We start from the raw sequence: 22880 nt of genomic DNA on the forward strand, positions 1-22880 counted from the left end.
ATTCTCCCCCTACTTGAGGCAGAGGTTTGTCGGTTCAAAGCTCCCTGCTTAGTTATTTCAAATACAACCTGCTGCTGTTCCTCAGCATGCACTTTGGCCCCAGCCTCCTGATCTCTGGGGGACACTGGATGGAGCTGGGTTGGGGAGCAGAGGTTGATGACCGCACGGCTCAGGATCTTGGGTTTGATCAGCACCCCAGGGAAGGGGGCTGGTTGATCTCCCCTCGGCTGTTTTAGGGAGGGATAGTGATGCAGCTGTGAAAACACGGTGTGCCAACTTGGCCAGACAGCAAGGGATGCTGGGTAGACTGGCCAACGAAAACTCTTGACTTCACAAAACCCACACACCAGACAGACACAGCGCTAACACAACAGCGAGCTGCTAAAGGTCATGTAAAAGGCAACAGTTAGACATACCCCCCTCCCCTTTCCACCCCCAAACAACTAAAGAAAGGAGGGCCAAGATTGAAAGGCCCTCAAAGAAACTAACACTAGCAAGCCATGGAAATGATTGGCCAAGTTTCTAACAATTAAACATGTCTCCCTGATTGAGCAGAAAGTTCCAGAAAACCATCTGAATCAGGGTTCGCCAGCAGATCCCTCTCTTAGAATCTTCTGGAGGTGTTCCAAGGAGTCAAGCCTGACAAAAGGCCGAGACCAGCGGAGAGAGAGAAAGTGACTGATAAATATGCAGAGATTTCGGGGGTAAATAGGATCAGAGAGTGCATTAAAGATCGTTGTCACTTGGTTACGAATGAAGTTGGGTCTGTTTTGTGCTGTTCCTGGCTTGTGTGTGTGGTGATTCGAGCACTTTGTTGGGGGGCAACTTGCTTCAGAACGTACTGGTTGGAGTTCTATCAAGGAGGAAGTTCACAAGGCTGGTCATGTCACTTCCAGAGTCTAACACCACTCCTCCCCCTCCCCCCAAAAAAAAAAGCCAACGTCCTGCTGACAAACAATCTAACCTCCCCACCTCAAGCTAAGTCGTAATGTCAATTCAGCTGTTTAAGCTGGTTGGAAGATTTTGTTTGATGGCAACCATGGTTACCCAACGTGCTGTCCTTGGACTTGGCGAGTAACTGCAACGATCAAGAAGGCAGAAGGACATCGCCTGTTGCTTCAGGACCTTTCAGACATTCGCCATGTTGATAAGGACCCTCTCCAACGTTTATAGATGCACCAGAGAGAGATTTCTCTCCAATGCAGCACAGCCTGGTACGCCGACTGTTAGGCCCAGGCCCAGTAGGAACGACAGGGAGTTGTGTCCACAGCCCAGACCATCATGGCAGCCACCTTCCCATCTACCCTTCTCGTTGTCACGTGAAGGCAGCCAACTTCGTCCACGACCCCTCCCACCCCAGTTATCATTTCTTCCAACCTCTTCTGTCGAGGCAGGAGATACAGAGGCTTGAACACACAGGTAAATGGCTTCGCCAAGTACAGTTATCAGACCAATGAATGGACCTTTTTGTAACTTCGAATGATGTCGGTCTTGCTTTGTCCACCTCCTGGGCAGGGAATGCGCTGCTGGAAAAGCGCAGCAGGTCAGGCAGCATCCAAGGAGCGAGGGAATCGACGTTTCGGGCAAGAGCCCTTCTTCAGGAATGAGGAGAGTGTGCCAAGCGGGCGAAGATAAAAGGGAGGAGGGACTTGGGGGAAAGGCAACAGGTCTCAGGAGGTTAACATGATAGGCTGGAGTGGGGGTGGGGAGCGGAGAGGTCAGGAAGAAGATTGTAGGTTGGGAAGGCGGTGCTGAGTTCGAGGGTTGGGACTGAGACAAGGTGGGGTGGGGGGGGAGGGGAAATGAGGAACCTGGAGAAATCTGAGTTCATCCCTTGTGGTTGGAGGGTTCCTAGGCGGGAAGATGAGGCGCTCTTCCTCCAGCCGTCGTGTTGCTATGGTCTGGCGATGGAGGAGGCCAAGGACTTGCATGTCCTTGGTGGAGTGGGAAGGGGGAGTGTGAATACACTGGCTGTTTTTAGCTGTTCGTCTGAAGTCCTATTACTTGTCAAAAAAAACCAACTAGTGATTGCAGGTGAAGGATTCAGTTCCCAAGTGGAGGGGAGGAGAAAGGAGACAGACAGTGGTCGAAGTTCCATGAGGTTTTACGTGAGGGGCCACTGGACTGGGCACGTTCCCCTTCCTCACTGACTCAAAAGATTGAAAACGAGAGCAAGTATTTTTGAAGTGGCGCTGAGAAAGAATGAGACTTGTTGAAAGTGTTTGAGCGACAGAATCCTTGATCATTGCGAATCTGTCAACCGGGAGGAAGGCGCTCACGAGTGGCTCAGCAGCTAGCACTGCTGCTTCATGGCACCAGGTTCGATTCCAGTCTCTGGTGACTGTGTGTGGAGTCCACACCTTTTCACCCATGGCTGCATGGGTTTCCTCCCACAATCCAAAGATTAGGGTGGATTGGCCATGCTCAATTACCCCTAGTGCCCAGGGATGGGCAGGCTGGGTGGATTGGCCATGCTAAATTACCCATAGTGCCCAGAGATGTGTAGGTTAGGGTGGATTGGCCATGCTCAATTACCCATAGTGCCCAGGGATGTGCAGGTTAGGGTGGATTGGCCATGCTAAATTACCCATAGTGCCCATGGATGTGCAGGTTAGGGTGGGTTGGCCATGCTAAATTACCCATAGTGCCCAGGGCTGTGTGGGCTGGGTGGCTGTGCCATGGGAAATGCAGGGTGATGGTAAGGGAAGGTCCAGTTGGGTTGCTCTTGGGAGGATCAGTGTAGACTGGACACGATAAAGACTGTGCTTCCCCGCTGGAGACATTCCATGAGGCAAATGCTTGAGAAACTGATCCCTGATTGGACAGGAAGGATAACGTTTGCTGACAACCCCTGGTGGGGAAACAGTCCTTGCCCAATCTTGCAAAGACAGGCTGAAGCAGCAGTGAAGTGCTGTTCAAAGGCGAGTGAGGGAGGAGGAGAGGCTATCAGAAGAGATATAAGCATTCAATCCATACTTGACAAAAGAATCTGTTGAATTGATAATACGCACGAGGTAGCTGGTCATGCAAGCATGATAATCACTTTATCCATGACCACAATGCCAGGGACTTATGCAAAATTGTTGCTTTGTAATCCAGCCAAAGCGAGATAAAGATTAACTCTTTTTGTTCCCAAATAATATTTTAATTTGCATTTAAAAGCCACCTTGAGCCGAATGAACATTGGGGAGAAAGCGAGGACCGCAGATGCTGAAGATCAGCGCTGGAAAAGCGCAGCAGGTCAGGCAGCATCCGAGGAACAAGAAAATCACCTTTCGGGCACAAGCTCGAGATGAGAATTCCTGCTGAAGTGATTCTGCTCGAAACATCGTCTCTCCTGCTGCTCGGATGCTGCCTGCCTGACTGTGCTTTTCCAGCACCACCCTCCTTGACCCTAACTAAGATGGGGTAAATGTTGGGAACAGGGAGAGGTAGAAATGAGGAATTTATTTTTCAATTTTGCCGTTGGCAAGTCTTCAGCAAGACCATTCTAACTTGAGCGATTCCATCCCTGAATGTGTTAATTTTCAGTGCCGGGGGTTTTTCACATGTTGAGACTGGACATGTTCGGACTTTTACTTTTCTGTGGTTTATTTCCAAGTTTCATATTGACTATTGCAGTAACAGTGGACGGGTTAGAGCTAAGAAAAAATGGTGAAATATCAATGTGACTGTACGGAAATCATGTTTTTTAACATAGTGCCAGAGACAGTACACTCAATCTTCCAGGTTTTATGCAGAGAGGTTGCGAATGCATGGAATGCGTGGCTAGCTATGGTGATGGAAGCAGAGTCATTGGGCACATTTAAGTGACTGGTGAACATGCACATGGATAACAATGAGTTGAGGGGTGCATAGGATAGGTTACTATGTTTTACATTATGATTAAATCTCGGCACAACATTGTGGGCCGAAAGGCCTCTTCTGTTTTATGCTTGTCTATGTTCTGCGTTTGAAGTTGCCCATCTCAATTTCTGTCCCATGTTTCTTGCTCCTGGCCTGAGGCAGTCAGCCCATATCCAACATTCCCCTTGGGAATTTGTGTGTAACCACTTGGATCAGGTCTTAATGCAAGTGGATGTGTTAAAACATTGAAGAGGGGAATTACATGAATACATACAGGATGTGTACATGCATTAGTAGACATCTTAAGGATCAAAAGAACCTTCTCTGTAATCTTTAAGAATACAGTCATCACTTGCAGCCTGCACTTTCTGCTGTAATTCTTTTAACTGCTCCATTTATGTTATGGAATAATGTCAAATGTGGACACATTTAATGAGTGGCAGTTACTTGCAGGTTGGCAGATTGTTTGAGGAAGAAAGATTCTCATAATTACCCTGCCCTCGGTTGCAGGTTTCATTTGTATGAAAATCCTAGAACTGCTTTTTGCGTCACGTTCTCAAGATACCTTTTTTTCTATAAAACTTCAGTTGATATCTCAGCTCAGACAATGCGTGAAAGGTGTGAGGTTAGAGTCAGACTGGTTCCGTTTCCAAAGTGGAATTGAAAAAATGTTAGATGGATTGACTGCCTCTAAAGCGTGTGCTTTCTGAACAAAATAAAATGTATCTGCTAATATACGTCGGCAGGTGTAAATTCACCCCACAGACTTATAGCGGTGTATGTGTGCATGAGAGATAGAGAGATAGTGACTGTGTGTGTGTGATGGAGTTTAAGCCTGTGACTGTATGTGTTAGGGGTGGCGGGGAGAGAGTATGTGTTCTTTACAGATTGGATCTGCATGAGTGTTTTCGGATTTACGTGTAGTGTTTATGAGAGTATGTAGTGCGATGGGGTCAGCTGTGGGGCTGGACTTTACCTGTTAAGGAACCGAAACCTGCAACCCATTCTACAAGATGAAAGACTTCACAGGTTTGGTCAGTGCATCATTTCAGTGAGATGACACTGTAATCCTTGGTTATAAGTTCTGTGTGTTATGGTCAAGTTCCACAGCTACCAGATTATGGAGTAATGCTTCCAAGTAAACCTGTAGGACTGTAACTTTGTTTTGCGTGGTTTTTAATTCCGACCAAGCCTCCACAACACCTTTTTTCACTGTCTGCAGTCTACTCCACTTCCAAATAAATATAAAGCTGCATCCCAAGGTCTCTTTGTTCAGCAACACTCCCTAGGACCTTGTTGAAAATGTGTTGCTGGTTAAAATACAGCAGGTCAGGCAGCATCCAAGGAATAGGAAATTCGATGTTTCGGGCATAAGCCCTTCATCAGGAATGAGGAGAGTGTGCCAGGCAGGCTAAGATAAAAGGTAGGGAGGAGGGACTTGGGGGAGGGGCGATGGATATGTGATAGGTGGAAGGAGGTCAAGGTGAGGGTGCTAGGCCGGAGTGGGGTGGGGGTGGAGAGGTTAGGAAGAAGATTGCAGGTTAGGAGGGCGGTGCTGAGTTGAGGGAACCGACTGAGACAAGGTGGGGGGAGGGGAAATGAGGAAACTGGAGAAATCTGAGTTCATCCCTTGTGGTTGGAGGGTTCCCAGGCGGAAGATGAGGCGTTCTTCCTCCAACCGTCGCGTTGTTATGTTTTGCCGGTGGAGGAGTCCAAGGACCTGCATGTCTTTGGTGGAGTGGGAGGGAGAGTTAAAGTGTTGAGCCACGGGGTGGTTGGGTTGGTTGGTCCGGGCGTCCCTGAGGTGTTCTCTGAAGCGTTCCGCAAGTAAGCGGCCCGTCTCCCCAACGTAGAGGAGGCCACATCGGGTGCAGCGGATGCAATAGATGATGTGTGTGGAGGTACAGGTGAACTTGTGGCGGATATGGAAGGATCCCTTGGGGCCTTGGAGGGAAGTGAGGGAGGAGGTGTGGGCGCAAGTTTTACATTTCCTGCGGTTGCAGGGGAAGGGGCCGGGAGTGGAGGTTGGGTTGGTGGGGGGTGTGGACCTGACGAGGGAGTCACGAAGGGAGTGGTCTTTGCGGAACGCTGATAGGGGAGGGGAGGGAAATATATCCCTGGTGGTGGGGTCCGTTTGGAGGTGGCGGAAATGACGGCGGATGATACGTTGTATACGGAGGTTGGTGGGGTGGTAGGTGAGAACCAGTGGGGTTCTGTCTTGGTGGTGGTTGGAGGAGCGGGGCTCAAGGGCGGAGGAGCGGGAAGTGGAGGAGATGCGGTGGAGGGCATCGTCGATCACGTCTGGGGGGAATCTCTGGTCCTTGAAGAAGGAGGCCATCTGGGCTGTGCGGTGTTGGAACTGGTCCTCCTGGGAGCAGATGCGGCGGAGACGAAGGAATTAGGAATATGGGATGGCATTTTTACAGGGGGCAGGGTGGGAGGAGGTGTAGTCCAGGTAGCTGTGGGAGTCAGTCGGTTTATAGTAGATGTCTGTGTTGAGTCGGTCGCCTGAGATAAAAATGGAAAGGTCTAGGAAGGGGAGGGAGGAGTCTGAGACAGTCCAGGTGAATTTGAGGTCGGGATGGAAGGTGTTGGTAAAGTTGATGAACTGTTCAACCTCCTCGTGGGAGCACGAGGCAGCGCCGATACAGTCATCGATGTAGCGGAGGAAAAGGTGGGGTGGTGGTGCCAGTGTAGTTGCGGAAGATGGACTGTTCCACATATCCTACGAAGAGACAGGCATAGCTGGGGCCCATGCGGGTGCCCATGGCAACTCCTTTAGTTTGGAGGAAGTGGGAGGATTGGAAAGACAAGTTATTCAGGGTGAGGACCAGTTCAGTCAGTCGAAGGAGGGTGTCGGTGGAAGGGTACTGGATGGTGCGGCGGGAAAGGAAGAAGCGGAGGGCTTTGAGTCCTTCGTGATGGGGGATGGAGGTGTACAGGGACTGGATGTCCATCGGGAAAATAAGGCGTTGGGGACTGGGGAAGCGAACATCCTGGAGGAGGTGGAGGGCGTGGGTGGTGTCCCGAACGTAGGTGGGGAGTTCTTGGACTAAAGGGGACAGGACCGTGTCGAGGTACGCGGAGATGAGTTCGGTGGGGCAGGAGCAGGCTGAGACAATGGGTCGGCCGGGGCATTCAGGTTTGTGGATTTTGGGCAGGAGGTAGAAACGGGCGGTGCGGGGTTGTGGGACTATGAGGTTGGAGACGGTGGATGGGAGATCCCCTGAGGTGATGAGGTTAGGGATGGTCTGGGAGATGATGGTTTGGTGGTGGGAGGTGGGGTCATGGTCAAGGGGGCGATAAGAGGTGTCTGCTTTCCCAGGACCTTCCCATTCATGTTTTAGTGAGGGAAAAAAAATCAATGTCCAGTTCAATTTTCTATTTGTTTTTAAATTACAATTCGGTCACGTTCCGGGCTGTAACAAATCGGAGGAGAGACAAGGAAACATAACACGGAAGGGGTGAGCTTTGACCACCCTCAGGGCAGATGGAGTGGGTCAGGCTGGGGCGGCTCGTTCCGCCTGGAAGAAAGATGGCCACCCTTGCACTGGTCACAGGGGCGTTGGTGACGGGGCGATGCCAGTCTGCGCCATGACATCCCAAGAGCCGCGCATGGCCCTCTGACGCGGTGAGGGGAGGAGGTGCGCGATGACGTCCGACGGACCGCGCGTGCCGTCCGGCGGGTCGGGTGCGCGGTGACGCCACTCGCGTCGACGTTAGGGGGGGGTGTGTGTGTGTGTCGGGGAGGGGAGGGGCGTGGTTTGTGCGCGGTGACGTCAGACGCCGCGGCCGAGGCGGGAGTTTCCAGTCGGGAGCCCCGGGGCTCGGGTAGTCAGCATGGCCGAAGAGGAGGCAGGGGAACCGGCGATGGTGGGTGGAGGGGACCCCCAGGAGGAGGAGGAGGAGGAGATGATCCTGACCCCGGCTGAGCTCATTGGGAAACTGGAGGAGGTGAGGGGTCAACCCCTGGGTGGAGGGGGGAGGGGGTGTGCACAGCAAGATCCCACACTGAGCATGCGCCTTTCCCCCCCCCCCCCAGAGCCCATATACAAGGTCATGGTCAGGAGGGTGTGTGAGGGAATACTCCCCCTGGATGGGGGGGCAGCTCCGACAACACTCGAGAAGCTCCACACCATCCAGGGACAGAGCAGCCCCCCCCTCGATTGTCCCCACACCCACAAACCCCCCACTCCCTCCACCCCCCCCCGACGCTCAGGAGCAGCAGTGGGTACCATCTACAAGACGCACTGCAGGAACTCCCCCAGGCTCCGTCAGGCAGCACCTTCCAAACGCCACGGCCACTTCCATCGGGAAGGACAAGGGGGCAGCAGGTACATGGGAACACCACCCCCCCACCCTTGGCAAGTTCCCCTCCCAGCCCCTCACCGTCCGCGACTCGGAAATATATCGGCCGTTGGGTCAGAATCCAGGGACTCCCTCCCTCAGGGCACTGTGGGTGTTGGGGGTGGGGGTCCCTACGCCACCGCAGGGTTCAAGAAGGCAGCTCAGCCCCACCCCCACCTGCTCAAGGGGGAGGTTCGGGATGTGCGTCAATGTTGACTGCGCCAGTGACACCCCCCCACCCAGTGAGTTATTTTTGTTTCAAACACATTCCCTTCGCTGGAAAGCGGGTGTGCGGTCTCGTTGCTGCTCCCCTGTTCTGGCTGTTTCTTGCTGGTGAGACCTGTCTCTCCCTGTTATACAGGGCTTTCCGAGAGCTTTCTCTGTCAGTTTCATCTCAGGAATTCCTAGACTTAATTGTATGTCCCACGTTGATCCCAGGGTTGGATGGTGAGGTTTCTTCGTGCACTTTGACTTTGCAGCGCCCTTGGGAAGATGGTCATGGACTATATTCTGTTACCTTGATGTACATATGTGAGGAATGATTTGTCTGGTTCGCACATAAAACAATATTTATCGTTGTCAGTTAGTCCCTGTGACAATAGTAAATCAAATTGATGTCCCTGCATTGTAAAACTGTCACGTCACAGCTGTCTGCAGTGCGGGTTTTGCTTGATATTCAGTTTGGAATTCGGTCTCCTCCTCTTATCGTTACTAACTGTGGCTGTCTCTCATCTCTCTATACAGGCGTGGCTGAACGAGAAATTTTCCCCTGACCTTCTCGAACACAAAGCCGAGATTGTGGAGTGTGTAATGGAACAGCTGGATCACATGGTAACGGTTTTGGACCTTTTGTTGGGGCTGAGCACTTGTTCAATGCACCGTAGAGTTTGCGGTTGACAGACTCAGCCTGCCCCGGATTTCCCTGCCCGATGTACTGATAAGGATCTGCTGTCCGACCATTCACCTGGCAGTGCGGAACTTGATTTTAGTCGAGTTTCCCGAGTCATCAGGGCAAATGCCAGAAAGGCGCATTTCGAACAGTCGGAATGATTTATTTGATGGGGAGAAAAGGGAGTTGATGAGTTGGCATGTCAACTCTGACTGGCTAAGATGCTGTCATGGCGAAAGCAAAGGGGAGCAAGAGGGTCTCTCCAATATCCTGGGTTGCACACTGAAATTCAAGAAGGCCAGTATCCTGTCACCCAGTCACCCTTTATTAACATGTGCATAGGTACATGATACTGATCCAGCTAACTCAGAGCTGGCTCTGAGATTGTGCAGAATCCCGAACGCTCCTGTTTAAACCCGTCAGCCAGCTCATCTTCGAAAAGATCCACCGAGCTGACCTTGTTCCAATCACTTTGAGGACAAGCTGGTTCACAGTCGTCGCAACTTTGCACTCACAGCTCACCCCTCAACCAGTGAAAGAAGTCCCAGCGTATCCAGCCTTTCATGATAACCCAAACCCTCTTTTCCCGGCAACATGCTGGTAAATCGTTTCTGAGCCCCTCTCTCACTTAATAATATCCTTCCTAGGGTGACCCGAACTGGACACAGTGCTCCAGACGAGGCCTCACCAATGTCCTGTACAACCTCAACATGACGTCCCAATACTCAAAGGACTGAGTGGTGAAGGCAAGCGTGCGAATGATTAGATTAGATTACTGACAGTGTGGAAACAGGCCCTTCCACCCAACAAGTCCACACCAACCCTCCAAACAGCAATGTACCCAGACCCATTCCCCTATATTTACCCCTTTATCTAACACTACGGGCAATTTAGCATGGCCAATTCACCTAACCTGCACATTTTTGGACTGTGGGAGTAAACCCACACAGACCCGGGGGAGAATGTGCAAACTCCACACAGACAGTTGCCTGAGGTGGGAATTCAACCCAGGTCTCTGGCGCTGTGAGGCAGCAGTGCTAACCACCGTGCCACCCACAATGATGTACCTGAACCCCTAGGTCTCTCTGTTCTACAGCAGTGCCCAAGGCCCGACATTTAATTATGTAAGTCCTGCCCTAATTGTAAGCTGAGATAACCGTCTTCACTTTCCAATATACCACCAATTCTTGGTGTAAACCTCTTTTTCATCACTTTATCAACACGTGACACAAGCTTCAAAGAATAATGTACCTGAACCCCGAGGTAACTGTTCTACAACACTACCCATGGCCCTATTAATTGTCCAAATCCTGCCCAAAGACGCAATATCTCGCATTTATCCAAATGTAACTCCATCTGCCACTCTTCAGCCCTTTGACCCAGATCAGGATCTCTTTACAATCTTGGATAGCCTGCGCTGTCCACTCTTGGTGTCATCTGCCAACTTAGTTTACATGCCTTCTCGTAACTCATTCACAAAAATGAGAAGCAAAAGTGGACTCAGTACTGATTCCCCACATGGCACCACTAGTCATAGACCTCCAGGATGGAAACAAGGATCTATTCATATTTGGAAAGGAATGAGCTTATCGTTGATGGGCAACATGGTTTTGTGCCGGGGAGATCGTGCCTTCTTAACTTGATAGAGTTCTTCGAGGAAGATACCAAGTTGCTAGATGAAGGAAGAGCTGTTGATGTCATATACATGGACTTCAGTAAGGCATTTGATAAGGTTCCCCATGGTAGACTAATGGAGAAAGTGGAGTCACATGGTGTGCAGGGTGTTCTAGCTCGGTGGATAAAGAACTGGTTGAACAACAGGAGACAGAGAATAGTAGTTGAAGGGAGTTGCTCGAAATGGAGAAAGGTGACCAGTGGGTGTTCCACAGGGGTCAGTGCTGGGGCCACTGTTGTTTGTAATGTACACAAATGATCTGGAAGAGGGCACTGTCGGTATGATCAGCAAGTTTGCAGATGACACGAAGATTGGTGGAGTAGCAGAAAGCATAAGGGACTGTCAGAGAATCCAGGAGAATATAGATAGACTGGAGAGTTGGGCGGAAGAGTGGCAGACGGCTTTCAATCCAGACAAATGTGAGGTGATGCATTTTGGCAAGTCTAATTCTAGAGCAAATTATACAATGAATGGAAAAACCTTGGGAAAAGTTGATGGGCAGAGAGATCTGGGAGTGCAGGTCCATTGTACCCTGAAGGTTGCTGCACAGGTGGATAGTGTGGTCAAGAAGGCATATAGTATGTTTGTCTTCATTGGACGGGGTATTGAGTATAAGAGCTGGCAAGTCATGTTCAAATTGTACAAGACACTGGTTCGGCCGCATTTAGAATATTGTGTACGGTTCTGGTCGCCACATTACCAAAAGGATGTGGACGCTTTGGAGAGGGTACAGAGAGGGTTTACGAGGACGTTGCCTGGTATGGAAGGTGCTAGCTATGAAGAGAGGTTGAGTAGTTTAGGTTTGTTTTCATTCAAAGAAAGGAGATTGAGGGGGGACCTGATTGAGGTTTACAACATTATCAAGGGTATAGACAAGGTGGATAGAGACAAGCTTTTTCCCAGGGTGAAGGATTCAATAATGAGAGGTCACGCTTTCAAGGTGAGAGGTGGGAAGTTTAAGGGGGATACACGCGGTAAGTACTTCACACAGAGGGTGGTGGGTGTCTGGAACGTGTTGCCAGCAGAGGTGGGAGAGGCAGGCATGGTAGATTCGTGTTGCAGACGTTTCGTCCCCTGTCTAGGTGACATCCTCAGTGCTTAGGAGCCTCCTGTGAAGCGCTTCTGTGATCTTTCCTCCGGCATTTGTAGTGGTTTGAATCTGCCACTTTCGACTGGGACAGCACTACTATTATCGGACAAGCCAAACAGAGAACAGCCAGGCAATTCCTCGAGGATTGGCACTCATCCACAGATTCCATCAATAAGCACATCGACCTGGACCCAATGTACCGGCCACTGCAGCGGACAGCTGGAACTGACTAGCAGAAGCGGCAGGTACAAATCACTATAAATGCCGGAGGAAATATCACAGAAGCGCTTCACAGGAGGCTTCCTCGCACTGAGGATGTCACCTAGACAGGGGACGAAACGTCTGCAACACAAATTCCCAGCTCGGCGAACAGAACCACAACAATGATCACCCGAGCTACAAATCTTCTCCCAAACTTTGAACGGGAGATTCATTTAAGACGCGTCTGGACAGATGTATGAGTAGGTGGGGAGCAGTGGGATAAAGAAGCTTAGGAATTGACCAACAGGTTGAGACAATATGTTTGGTTTGGCTCAGGCTTGGAGGGCCGAAAGGCCTGTTCCTGGCCTGTAAATTTTCTTTGCTCTAAGCCTCCGCCACCACCTTCTGTCTCCTCCTGTCAAGCCAACTCTGGATCCAATTGGCAGGCTCACCCTGAAGCCCATGTGATCTAACTTGACCAATGAGTGTACCACGTGGAACCTTGTCAAAGGCTTGACCAAAGTCCAAACAAACAACATCTACTGCTCTGCCCTCTTCAATCTCCTCAGTTCCTGCCTCAACAAACTCAAGTTAGCGAGACACCATTTCCCTCGCGCAAAACCATACTGACTGTCCCAAATCACTTCTTGCCTGTCCAACTCCTAACCTTCAGAATCACCTCCAACACCCCCGAAGTCCGACTCGCAGGTCTGTCGTTCCCAGGTTTTTGCCTTGCGTTCCTTCCGAAACGGAGAAGGAGCGATCTGCAGGGCTTTAGGGGAAGAGGGTGGCGTGAGACTCAACTGAAGAGCTTCTCCCACAGAGGCAGGATCAATGAGTGGGCTGAATGGCAGCATTGTGTGCTGGTTGTGTCTGGCAGTGGATGTACGCCGGAGGACTGGAACAACGCTGAGACGTGGAACGCAAAACACGCAGCGGGGGGGAAGGAAATCCCACCCTTGTGAGAGTGTTGACCAGGATCCACGTTTCAAAAAATTCACGGACGCATTGAAAAAGTCAGAGGAGGTGGGGAGGGTAACGCAATGCAGGGTAAAGCATTACTCAGGGTTGTGTGAACCTCGATGGACCTTGCAGTCATTTGACTATGTTCAGCTGGATGAACAGGACAGACTGGGACTGTGTCCACAGGATATCCAGACTGTGGAGATCCGCAGAACAGTGCCCTTGGCCCAAGTTGAGATTAGATTCCCTGCAGTGTGGAAACTGGCCCTTCAGCCCAACAAGTTCACACCGACCCTCCAAAGAGCATCCCACCCAGACCCATTCCCCGATAGTCACCCCTGACTAACACTGCAGGCAATTTAGCCTGGCCAATTCACCCTGACCCGCACATCTTTGGACTGTGGGAGGAAACCGGAGCACCCGGAGGAAACCCACGCAGACACGGGGAGAACGTGCAAACTCCACACAGTCAGTTGCCAGAGGCTGGAATCGAACCTGGGTCGCTGGTGCTGTGAGGCGGTGGTGCCAAGTGTTGAGCTCGGCGCATTTTTGGCCGCCGTTGGCCAACTGATCCATCCGAAGTTGGGGTGGGGGGGAGGTGGGGAAGGCTCAAACTGACCTTGATGTGCCTTAAACTGAGGGTCTGATGGTTCACCCTTTTCAATCCTCTTCACAGGAACAGAACCTGCAGCGAGCAAGGAAGGGCGATCTGAAAGTCACCATCCACCGAATGGAGACCGAGAGGATTCGCTACGTCCTGAGCAGTTACCTGCGGTCACGCCTGCAGAAGGTACCCAGGAGTCATTCCTCCAGCTGTGAGGGAGCAAGCTCAGTGAGTCCGTGCACAATCCGTTAAGGCCACCATTTTGCCTTTGTTGAGGTGCGTGCTGGGGGACGTGACTGGATATGCTGGGGGTTAGTGTGCCCACCGAACAGTGGGCAAACGTGAGGACCGCAGATGCTGGAAACCAGAGTCTAGATCAGAGTGGGGCTGGAAAAGCACAGCAGGCCAGGCAGCATCCAAGGAGCAGGAAAATCGAGGTTTTGGGCAAAAGCCCTTCATCAGAACTTCTGCTGTACACTTGAGCATCTATGTGAAAGGGTGAATGGTGTTTGTTGTTTCGTTTGTGTGTGGGTCTGTATGTGTGTATCTGTGAGTATGTGTGTCAGTGTGTGTGTGAGTGTATGTGTGTGCCTGTGAGTGTATATGTGAATCTATGTGTGTGTGTGTCTGTGAGTGTGTATCTGCGTGTGTATGTTTGTGTGTCTGTGAGTGTGTGTCATTGAGTGCGTGTGTATCTATGTATGTGTGTCTGTGAGTGTGTGTGTATATGTGTGTGTCTGTGAGTGTGTGTGTGTCTGTGATTGTGTGTGCCAGTGTGTGTGTGTCTGAGTGTTTGTGTGTGCCTGTGAGTGTGTATGCGAATCTGTGTGTGTGAGTGTGTTTGTGTGTGTGTGAATGTATGTATGTGTGTCTGTGAGTGTGTATCTGCATGTGTATGTATGTGTGTCAGTGAGTGCATGTGTGTGCGTGTGTGTGTGTGTGTATTGGTGTGTATCTGCGTGTGTATATATGTGTGTCTGTGTGTGTGTATATGTGTGTGTGTATGTGAGTCTGTGAGTGTGTGTGTATGTGTGTCTGTGAGTGTGTGTCTGTGAGTGTGTCTGTGTGTGTGTGTGTGTCTGTGTCTGTGAGTGCCTGTGTATGTGTGTGTGTGTCTATGTGAGTGCCTGTGTATGTGTGTGTGTGTGTGTGTCTGTGAGTGTGTGTATGTGTGTGTATCTGCGTGTGTGTGTGTGTGTATGTGTGTCTGTGAGTGTGTGTGTGTGCGTCTGTGAGTGTGTGTGTGTATTGGTGTGTATCTGCGTGTGTATGTGTGTCTGTGTGTGTGTATGTATGTGTGTGCGTGTGTGTATATGTGTGTGTGTATATGTGTGTGCCTGTGTGTGTGTATGTATGTGTGTGTGTGTGTGTGTGTCTGAGAGTGTGTGTGTGTATATGTGTGTGCCTGTGTGTGTGTGTGTGTCTGAGAGTGTGTGTGTGTATATGTGTGTGTGTGTGTGTGTCTGTGAGTGTGTGTGTGTCTGTGAGTGTGTATGTATGTGTGTGTGTGTGTCTGAGTGTGTGTGTGTGTCTGTGAGTGTGTGTGTGTGTGTGTGTGTATATGTGTGTGCCTGTGTGTGTGTGTGTATGTGTGTCTGTGAGTGTGTGTGTGTGCCTGTGTGTGTGTGTGTGTGTATGTGTGTGTGTGTATGTATATGTGTCTGTGAGTGTGTGTGCGCGTGTATGTGTGTCTGTGTGTGTGTGTGTGTGTGTGTATGTGTGTGTGTGTGTGTGTGTTTGTGTGGAGGGGCCCCCACACAGTGCAGCAGTTGGGCACACTAGAGCAGCTCACTTGGCTATTTCAGACAGCCCTGGAGAGCTGACCAGATTGAAGTGGATCTGGAGTCACAGCTCGGCCAGACCAGGTCAAGATGGCCTCCCTGATGCACAAGAGAGGACCTGTTTTTACCACAGCCGAAAGGGACCTGCGTTCCACTTCTGATAAAGTTATGAATCCTCCCCACCGCTGTGTGGGATTGCAGTTAAACTTCCGGAGGATTCACCAGATTGCGATCCAGGACCAACACCACTGTCCCTCGATTCGGACCTGGATCGTTTGCCTGAAAGTTTGCTTCTTATTTTTAAAACGTTCAGAGGAAGTAAGCTGGGTGTTTTTTTCCCATTCTTGTAATTCTCAGATCGAGAAGTTTTTCCCTCACATCCTGGAGAAGGAGAAATCCCGTCTTGAGGCAGAGCCTGGCTATTTGTCCCCACAAGAATACACCTTTGCCAAAGAGTGAGTGCGTGGAGAGCAAGAGAGAGATGGGACGAAAGGACAGGCCGACAGCTGTGGGATCTTGGGTTGGAGCGATCGACACTGAGGTTGATCGGTTTGGGGTTGGGTGCAGGAGCAATGGTCAGCAATGAACTCAATCTCAGTCCTTTCGACCCCAGCTCGAACAAGGTATCTGGCCTTCTCTGGAGTTTCACCAGGGGTTTGTTTTCTCCAGTCTGTGGTGTGATGACACACTGGTGAATCTCTGTTCCCTCACCCCAAACATCCAGAAAAGCTCACCTCGCCCTGTAATCTGTTAAAATGTGAGTGACAGAGAACACCCAAATTCCACTATTTAAAGACAACAACATCAATTTATTTTTTCACCCTAAAAGTTAACATTAAACAACGAATCACAACTCTAAGCTGCCCCTTTCTCTTTACTGCTTATTACACGCCTCCAACTCTCTGACAATTTGCTGTTCCAGTAAAACACTTATTCAAATTACATCATCTTTCAAAACCACACAACTGCTGTCGTTTTCTGAGTCTTCCCTCTTCCAACTGAAGATCTCCCTGGGTCGTCGTCTTTTTTTTTACTGCAATTTGTTTCATATGAAAAGGTACCTTTGAGAGACAGTGTTTCCTAATTTGTTGGGGAACAAGATGTTGGCTCTCCCTGTCTGAACGGCATTTGCTCTCGCTCCAGTTTTCACAATGTCCGCATTTTCATATCCCCGACATCGGATCATCTCATTGGTTCGCTGTGGGCAAAACGATAAATTCAAACTCGATTGGGTTTTAGTATCCTGGGACATATTTTAAACCGACTGGTTTGGTTGGAATTGTTGTCAAAACAGCAACCGAAGCTCGGGTATCCATTTCTCAGCCAAATGCGACATGTTTTCAGTTTTCCAGTCCACTCTGGGACCGCCATCCAGTCATGTCACACAGGTACTTCTCAGCTCTCAGTTCAGAAGAGCATTCACTCTCTCTTAAAGGTACAGTACACGCCTTCATAACTGTGGCCACTGAGCAGTCAGAACGTGCTGATTGCTCCCTACTTTCTGCACGAAAATCCCTGCTCCTTCCCATTCTGGGTCAGCACGTGTCGATGGGAAAATCCGTAGTCGTTCCCACTCTGGGCTGAACGTGCCGACTTCTCCCTGCTTCCTGCCACGGGACGGGAGCATCCATGTTTGTTCTCGTTTCCGAATTGCTCCAAATCCATGTGACTGCCCGAGGTTCCTCTGGGGAGGAACTGCCTTTTTTATTTGGAAAATGGTGGCCCTCTTCGCTGGGGTGCCTCATCAGGAAATCGCCGAGGTGACCGAAACCGGGAGCTGCGAGTTGGAGAGGGCTTCGGTGGTCAGGTTTTTGAGCCTGTCGCTGAAGTTGAACAGAAAAGCAACAAAGAGGGGAGGTGCGGAACGACATCTGCTTTCAGAAGGGGATACTTATCCGGAGAAGGGAATGATTGAACGTGCGGGGAGAGGGAAGGAAGTCGCTGTGTCGGGGATCACACTCGGAGACAGTCAGGCTGCTGGTAGCAAACCATGTCCCAGCACTGGGCTGCAGATAGAGGAGCAGGAGGGCGGACGGGAGTCTTGAAGGCTGCTCCTTCCTCACTGAACTGATCTGCTCCACAGGTACGCGGCCAACTGCGAGACCTACCTGAAGGGCTTGGCCCTGAAACACATGCCTCCCAACCTGCAGGCGTTGGACATCTCCAAAGCCGGTGAGTGTGTTCCTCTGGCCAGTCCCTGAATCCATAGCATCCCTCTTCGAACGAGGGAAGACAGCTTCTCTTCCCACGCCTCTCCCGTCTCCCGGCGGTGAGCGCTGTGTAGGAGAAGCTATTGAAGCTTTAGCTGTCCGGATGTCAGGAAGCGTATCCCAGCTGTGGGAAGGGGTGATCCAGCGGAGATTGGACCGAGTCGGTCCTCAAGACCAGAGGGGTTGAGGTTGAGTAAGTCGGAGCCAGTCATCACTGGGGTTGAGGTGGAGATCTCATCGAAATGGACAAGCTGGTGAAGGGACTGCGTGTGTGGGTGAACACTGAGAGGTTGGGTGTTCATCCGGGGGCAGGGGGTGCTGGGGAAATCGAGGACGGGGCGGGGAGCACAGTCCCGGGATCAACGGGCGGATCGTTGAGTGGGACCGAGCTGAGGAGAGAGGTCCTTGCTCGGAGACCTTTGAACCTGAGGAGTTCTCTTCCCCCCCCAGAGGGTTGTGGGTCACTCTGTGTCCTTGGGTGGGATTCTGGTCCCCTGTGGGATGGTTGTGCAGTTGAGGGCCCCAGTTCAGCCAGGATTGATGGCCTTTTCTCGTGTTGACGCTGAAGGCTTCACTTCCCACCCCGTTGGGTTAACGTTGCGAAGAACGGAAAGCGCGGCGAGGTTTTTGAGTCCCCCCACGGCGACTTTATCATCCGACGGTGTCTCTCTCCTTAGTTCCCAGGCCCAACCTGGATTCCTTTGTCTTTCTGCGGGTCAAGGAGAGGCAGGAAAACATCCTGGTGGAACCGGAGACTGAGGACCAGAGGTAGGGCGAGTGGTGTTGGTTGTGCCCTCCTGCTCTTTCTCTGCCCGAGACACCCTCCATACCAGCTGGACGGTGGTTGCTCAGTGCCGGGCAGCACGGTCCCATCGTGTCAGACAGCGCAGAAACGATCCACTGCACCGCTCATTAAACCTCCATTCCTCCTCATCCCATTTCCCGGCACCTGGCCCACAGCCTTGGGACCTATCGAGTTGACCTCGAAATATTCCTTCCACGTTCTGACACTTTCTTGACTCTCCCACCCTCCCCAGGATGGGGGGTTCTGGATTCCCGTCCGGATGAAGAAAAAGCCCCACTAAACCTCCTGCCACCAACCTACAGTCCTTGCTCATTTACTCTTCCACAAAGGTTAAATGCATTCTCCAACCCCCCCCCCCTCCGTCTCTGTATACCCTTTGTCACTTTGGACACCCTGATCAGGCAAACCCTTCAGTTCTGAGGAGAACCGTCCTAGTCTCTCTCCATCACTGAGTTGTTCCCAGTCCAGGCTACACCCTGGTGAATCTCCGGTCTGATGCAGTTATCCGATGTTGTCGTGGCCCAGCACTGCACCAAGCGGCCTCCCTAACGTGATGTACAGCCCCTGCTCGATCGTTTTAACAGCTCAACCAACAAAGGCAAGCATCTTGTCCACCACCAGTCCTGCAATGACCTGTGGCCATCTGCATCCAGCCCGCTCCGATCCCCTCTGCTGCAGTCCAGCTGTCCATCCTGCACTCCCTTGTCTTGCCCGTCCTCCCAGAATGCACCATGTCACACCAATCAAAGGCGCAGTATGCTCCTGGCCCAGCCTGTCGGTGAATCAGACCGAGGGTGGGGGGCGGGGTGTGGAGATTCATCCCTGGGGCTGTTGCTGTCCACTCACCCGGTGTCACCTGGTGGCTCAGTGGTTAGCACGGTGCCTCACAGCGCCAGGGACCTGGGTTCGATTCCAGCCTCGGGCGACTGTCTGTGTGGAGTTTGCACAGTTCTCCCCGTGTCTGCGTGGGTTTCCTCTGGGTGTTCCGGTTTCCTCCCACAGTCCATAGATGTGCAGGTTAGGGTGGATTGGCCATGCTAAATTACCCATAGTGCTCAGGGATGTGAAGGTTAGGGTGGATTGGCCATGCTAAATTATCCATAGTGTTCAGGGATGTACAGGTTAGGGTGGATTGGCCATGCTAAATTACCCATTGTGCTCAGGGATGTGCAGGTTAGGGTGGATTGGCCATGCTAAATTACCCATAGTGTTCAGGGATGTGCAGGTTAGGGTGGATTGGCCATGCTAAATTACCCATAGTGCTCAGGGATGTGCAGGTTAGGGTGGATTGGCCATGCTAAATTACCCATAGTGCTCAGGGATGTGCAGGTTCGGGTGGATTGGCCATGCTAAATTACCCATAGTGCTCAGAGATGTGCGGGTTAGGGTGGATTGGCCGTACTCAATTACCCATAGTGCTCAGGGATGTGCAGGTTAGGGTGGATTGGCCGTGCTAAATTACCCCATAGTGCTCAGGGATGTGCAGGTTAGGGTGGATTGGCCGTGCTAAATTACCCCATAGTGCTCAGGGATGTGCAGGTTAGGGTGGATTGGCCGTGCTAAATTACCCCATAGTGCTCAGGGATGTGTAGGTTAGGTCCATTAGTCAGGGGTAAATGTAGGATAATAAAGGGAATGGGCCTGGGTAGGTTCATGTTCGGAGGGTCGGTGTGGACTTGTTGGGCCGAAGGGCCTGTTTCCACACTGTAGGGATTCAATGATTCCGAGCAGAAACTGGAGAGCAAGGATGGGTCTGTCCTTTGCACCTCAGCCAGCGTGGGCTTTTGTTGCCTGTCTCTTGGAATTGAATAGTTCGAGGCCAGACCACGTGAGGACGGCAGATTTCCTTCTCAAAAGGACTGCCGTGAGGTGGGGCAATTCTGAGAACAATTGGCAGCAGTTTCTCGGTCGCTGTCGCTGGGAGGGGAGCTCACGGTTCCCACTCAGTCAATGTCCCCAGACCGCACAGCCAGGCCTCTGGTGAGGCGTTCCCGCTGCACCAGTGTCTCCCCGCTCCTGACCCTGACCCAAGATGTGCGGGAGTGTGGGGATGAGACGGGTGGGGGCTGAAGTCGCTGGAGATGAACAGGTTTGACCCTCGGGTTTCAAGCTGTGAAAGGGAAAGTCCCCCGCGTCGAGAGGTCGTGTCGTGGCGCCCTGTCGTCTCCGAGCCCCTCTGTACATTTCTTTGCTTGCATCCCCACAGGGAGTACACTGTTGATCTAGAGGAAGGCACCCAACACTTAATGAGATACAAGACCATCGCTCCCCTTGTGGCCAGTGGAGCAGTCCAGCTCATCTAACCAGAGCTGAGGAAAGGTAAAATCAGATGGATTTGAAATGCTGAGGGTGGCCGACGGCTCTCAGTTCCTCCTTCGAGCCTCTGAGGTCTCTTTTATATCTTTCCCCTCTCACCTTCAATCTACGCCCTCTAGTTCTGGACTCACCCACCCCAGGGAAAAGACGTTGCCTATTTATCCTATCCATGTCCCTCATAATTTTGTTAACCTCTATAAGGTCACCCCTCAGCCTCCGACGCTCCAGGGAAAACAGCCCCAGCCTGTTCAGCCTCTCCCTGTAACTCAAACCCTCCAACCCTGGCAACATCCTTGTAAATCTTTCCTGCACCCTTTTCAAGTTTCACAACATCCTTCCTCTAGCAGGGAGATCAGAATTGTACGCAGTATTCCAGTAGTGGTCGAACCAATGTCCAGTACAGCCACAACATGACCTCCCAACTCCAATACGCTCCCATTCTCCAGGACCCCACCAGTTTCTTTAAGTTCTGGCTGCCTTCCGTGACTTCCTCGTTGATTAACCGTGGGTCGAATTTCTTGTTTGTATTGCTGTGAGATGCCACGGTTTGGTGGGTACAGGGTTGAGATGGGGAGAACATGCTAAATGGTGAGCACTGCTGCCTCACAGCACCAGGGTCCCAGTTTGGAGTCCAGCCTCAGGTGACTGTGTGTGTGTGTGTGTGTGTGTGGTGTTTGCACATTCTCCCCGTGTCTGCGTGGGTTTCCTCCCACAGTCTAGAGATGTGCAGGTTCGGGTGGATTGGCCGTGCTAAATTGCCCGTGGTGTTCGGTGCATTAGTCAGAGGGAAATGGGACTGGGTGGATTACTCTTCGGAGGGGCGGTATGGACGAGTTGGGCCGAAGGGCCTGTTTCCATACCACAGGGAAACTAAATCTAAATTGAGAGCAACAGGAATGGACAAGGTGGTTTACACTCGGTAAAAAAAACAGGAGAAGCTAATGATTTTTTTGAAAATTCCTTTTCAGAATCTGTCATCTGTGTGCACGTCCAGGATTTGTGAACCCCCATGTGGTCCCAAAACTCACGTGTCCTGTTAGTGAGTGCGTCGGGTTTATTACAGCAGAAGCTAATAAAAGTTAATTGTCACTTTTCTGACCAGCTTTCGGAGTGATTCGCAAAGGGACAGACCAGAACTGGAACATCATCCTCTCCTGCTAAAAAGGAGTGAGGAAATCGAGGTTACAATAATCAGCTGCGAGACTGAAATTCCACAAATCAGATGACCTCAGTCTTAACCTGGGTCAAAGAGCTAATTGCAGACGGGTTTGGTTGCCTTTTTCCAGCATTCCCCAGATTCCAGAATAATAAGTTTGGGAATTGGTCAGTGTGACAACGCAATGGAAGGAAGGAGGAAGGGGTGCTGTGGGCCAGTTGTCCTGACTTGAGAGCTGCCCCTTGAACTGAGGGATGTAGATTGAGATTAGATTCCCCGACAGTGTGGAAACAGGCCCTTTGGCCCAACAAGTCCACACTCCAGAGAATAACCCACCCCAGACCCATTTCCCTCTGACTAGTGCATCTAACACTACGGGCAATTTAAGCACGGCCAATTCACCCTGACCTGCAGGTCTTTGGACTGTGGGAGGAAACTGGAGCACCCAGAGGGAACCCCACGCAGAGAACATGCAAACGGCACTCAGAGAGTCATCCCCGAGGCTGGAATCGAACCTGGGACCCTGGTGCTGTGAGGCAGCAGTGCTCACCAGTGAGCCAACTGTGCCAGCCATCGGTTTCAGAATCAACCACGTTCACTCTGTTTTGGCCAGGCTGGTTAAAATAACAGCACACTTCGTTCCCAGTAACGACGTGAACGAATCGATTTGTTGTGGAGGAAATTTCGGCTCTTCATCTGGGAAGTCATAATGTGATCGGGGAGATTGTGTCACAGCTTGTGGGTGTTATCCCTAAGCAGGGCAGATAAAAGGGAGGGGGACCCAGCGTATCTTTGGATTTGATAAGGTGCCACGCATAAGGGTTTGAGTTACAAGGAGAGGCTGGTTCAGCTGGGGTCTGTTTCACTCGAGCAGCGGGGGTTGTGAGGTGACTTGGTCGAGTTAATGAAATCGTGAGGGGGCATCAATATGATGAGTCGTGGGTGTCTTTTTCCTCGGGTGGGGGATTTCAAGACTAAGGGGCATATTTTGAAGGGA

General features: G+C 51.2%; 1 protein-coding gene across 1 annotated transcript; it reads left to right on the top strand.

Annotated features, from left to right (window-relative positions):
* The first annotated feature begins 7614 nt into the window (after positions 1-7614).
* gins4 (GINS complex subunit 4 (Sld5 homolog)) lies at positions 7615-21820 on the top strand. Its single transcript, XM_060856414.1, has 8 exons — positions 7615-7800; positions 8938-9024; positions 13688-13801; positions 15754-15851; positions 17480-17568; positions 18284-18374; positions 20618-20730; positions 21696-21820. The coding sequence occupies exons 1-7, from the start codon at positions 7687-7689 to the stop codon at positions 20712-20714; spliced, it is 690 nt and encodes a 229-aa protein (XP_060712397.1). The 5' UTR covers positions 7615-7686; the 3' UTR covers positions 20715-20730; positions 21696-21820.
* The last annotated feature ends 1060 nt before the right edge of the window (positions 21821-22880 follow it).

The sequence above is a fragment of the Hemiscyllium ocellatum genome, chromosome 48 (genome assembly GCF_020745735.1).
Source record: "Hemiscyllium ocellatum isolate sHemOce1 chromosome 48, sHemOce1.pat.X.cur, whole genome shotgun sequence".
NCBI classification, from domain to species: Eukaryota; Metazoa; Chordata; class Chondrichthyes; order Orectolobiformes; family Hemiscylliidae; genus Hemiscyllium; species Hemiscyllium ocellatum.

Bases quoted from the DNA above. Each gene is read 5' to 3' on its own strand.
- gins4 (XM_060856414.1), top strand. From the start codon at position 7,687: ATGGCCGAAGAGGAGGCAGGGGAACCGGCGATGGTGGGTGGAGGGGAC. The intron at 9,025-13,687 runs GTAACGGTTTTG...TCCTCTTCACAG, and splicing joins TGGAACAGCTGGATCACATG to GAACAGAACCTGCAGCGAGC. The intron at 13,802-15,753 runs GTACCCAGGAGT...TGTAATTCTCAG, and splicing joins TGCGGTCACGCCTGCAGAAG to ATCGAGAAGTTTTTCCCTCA.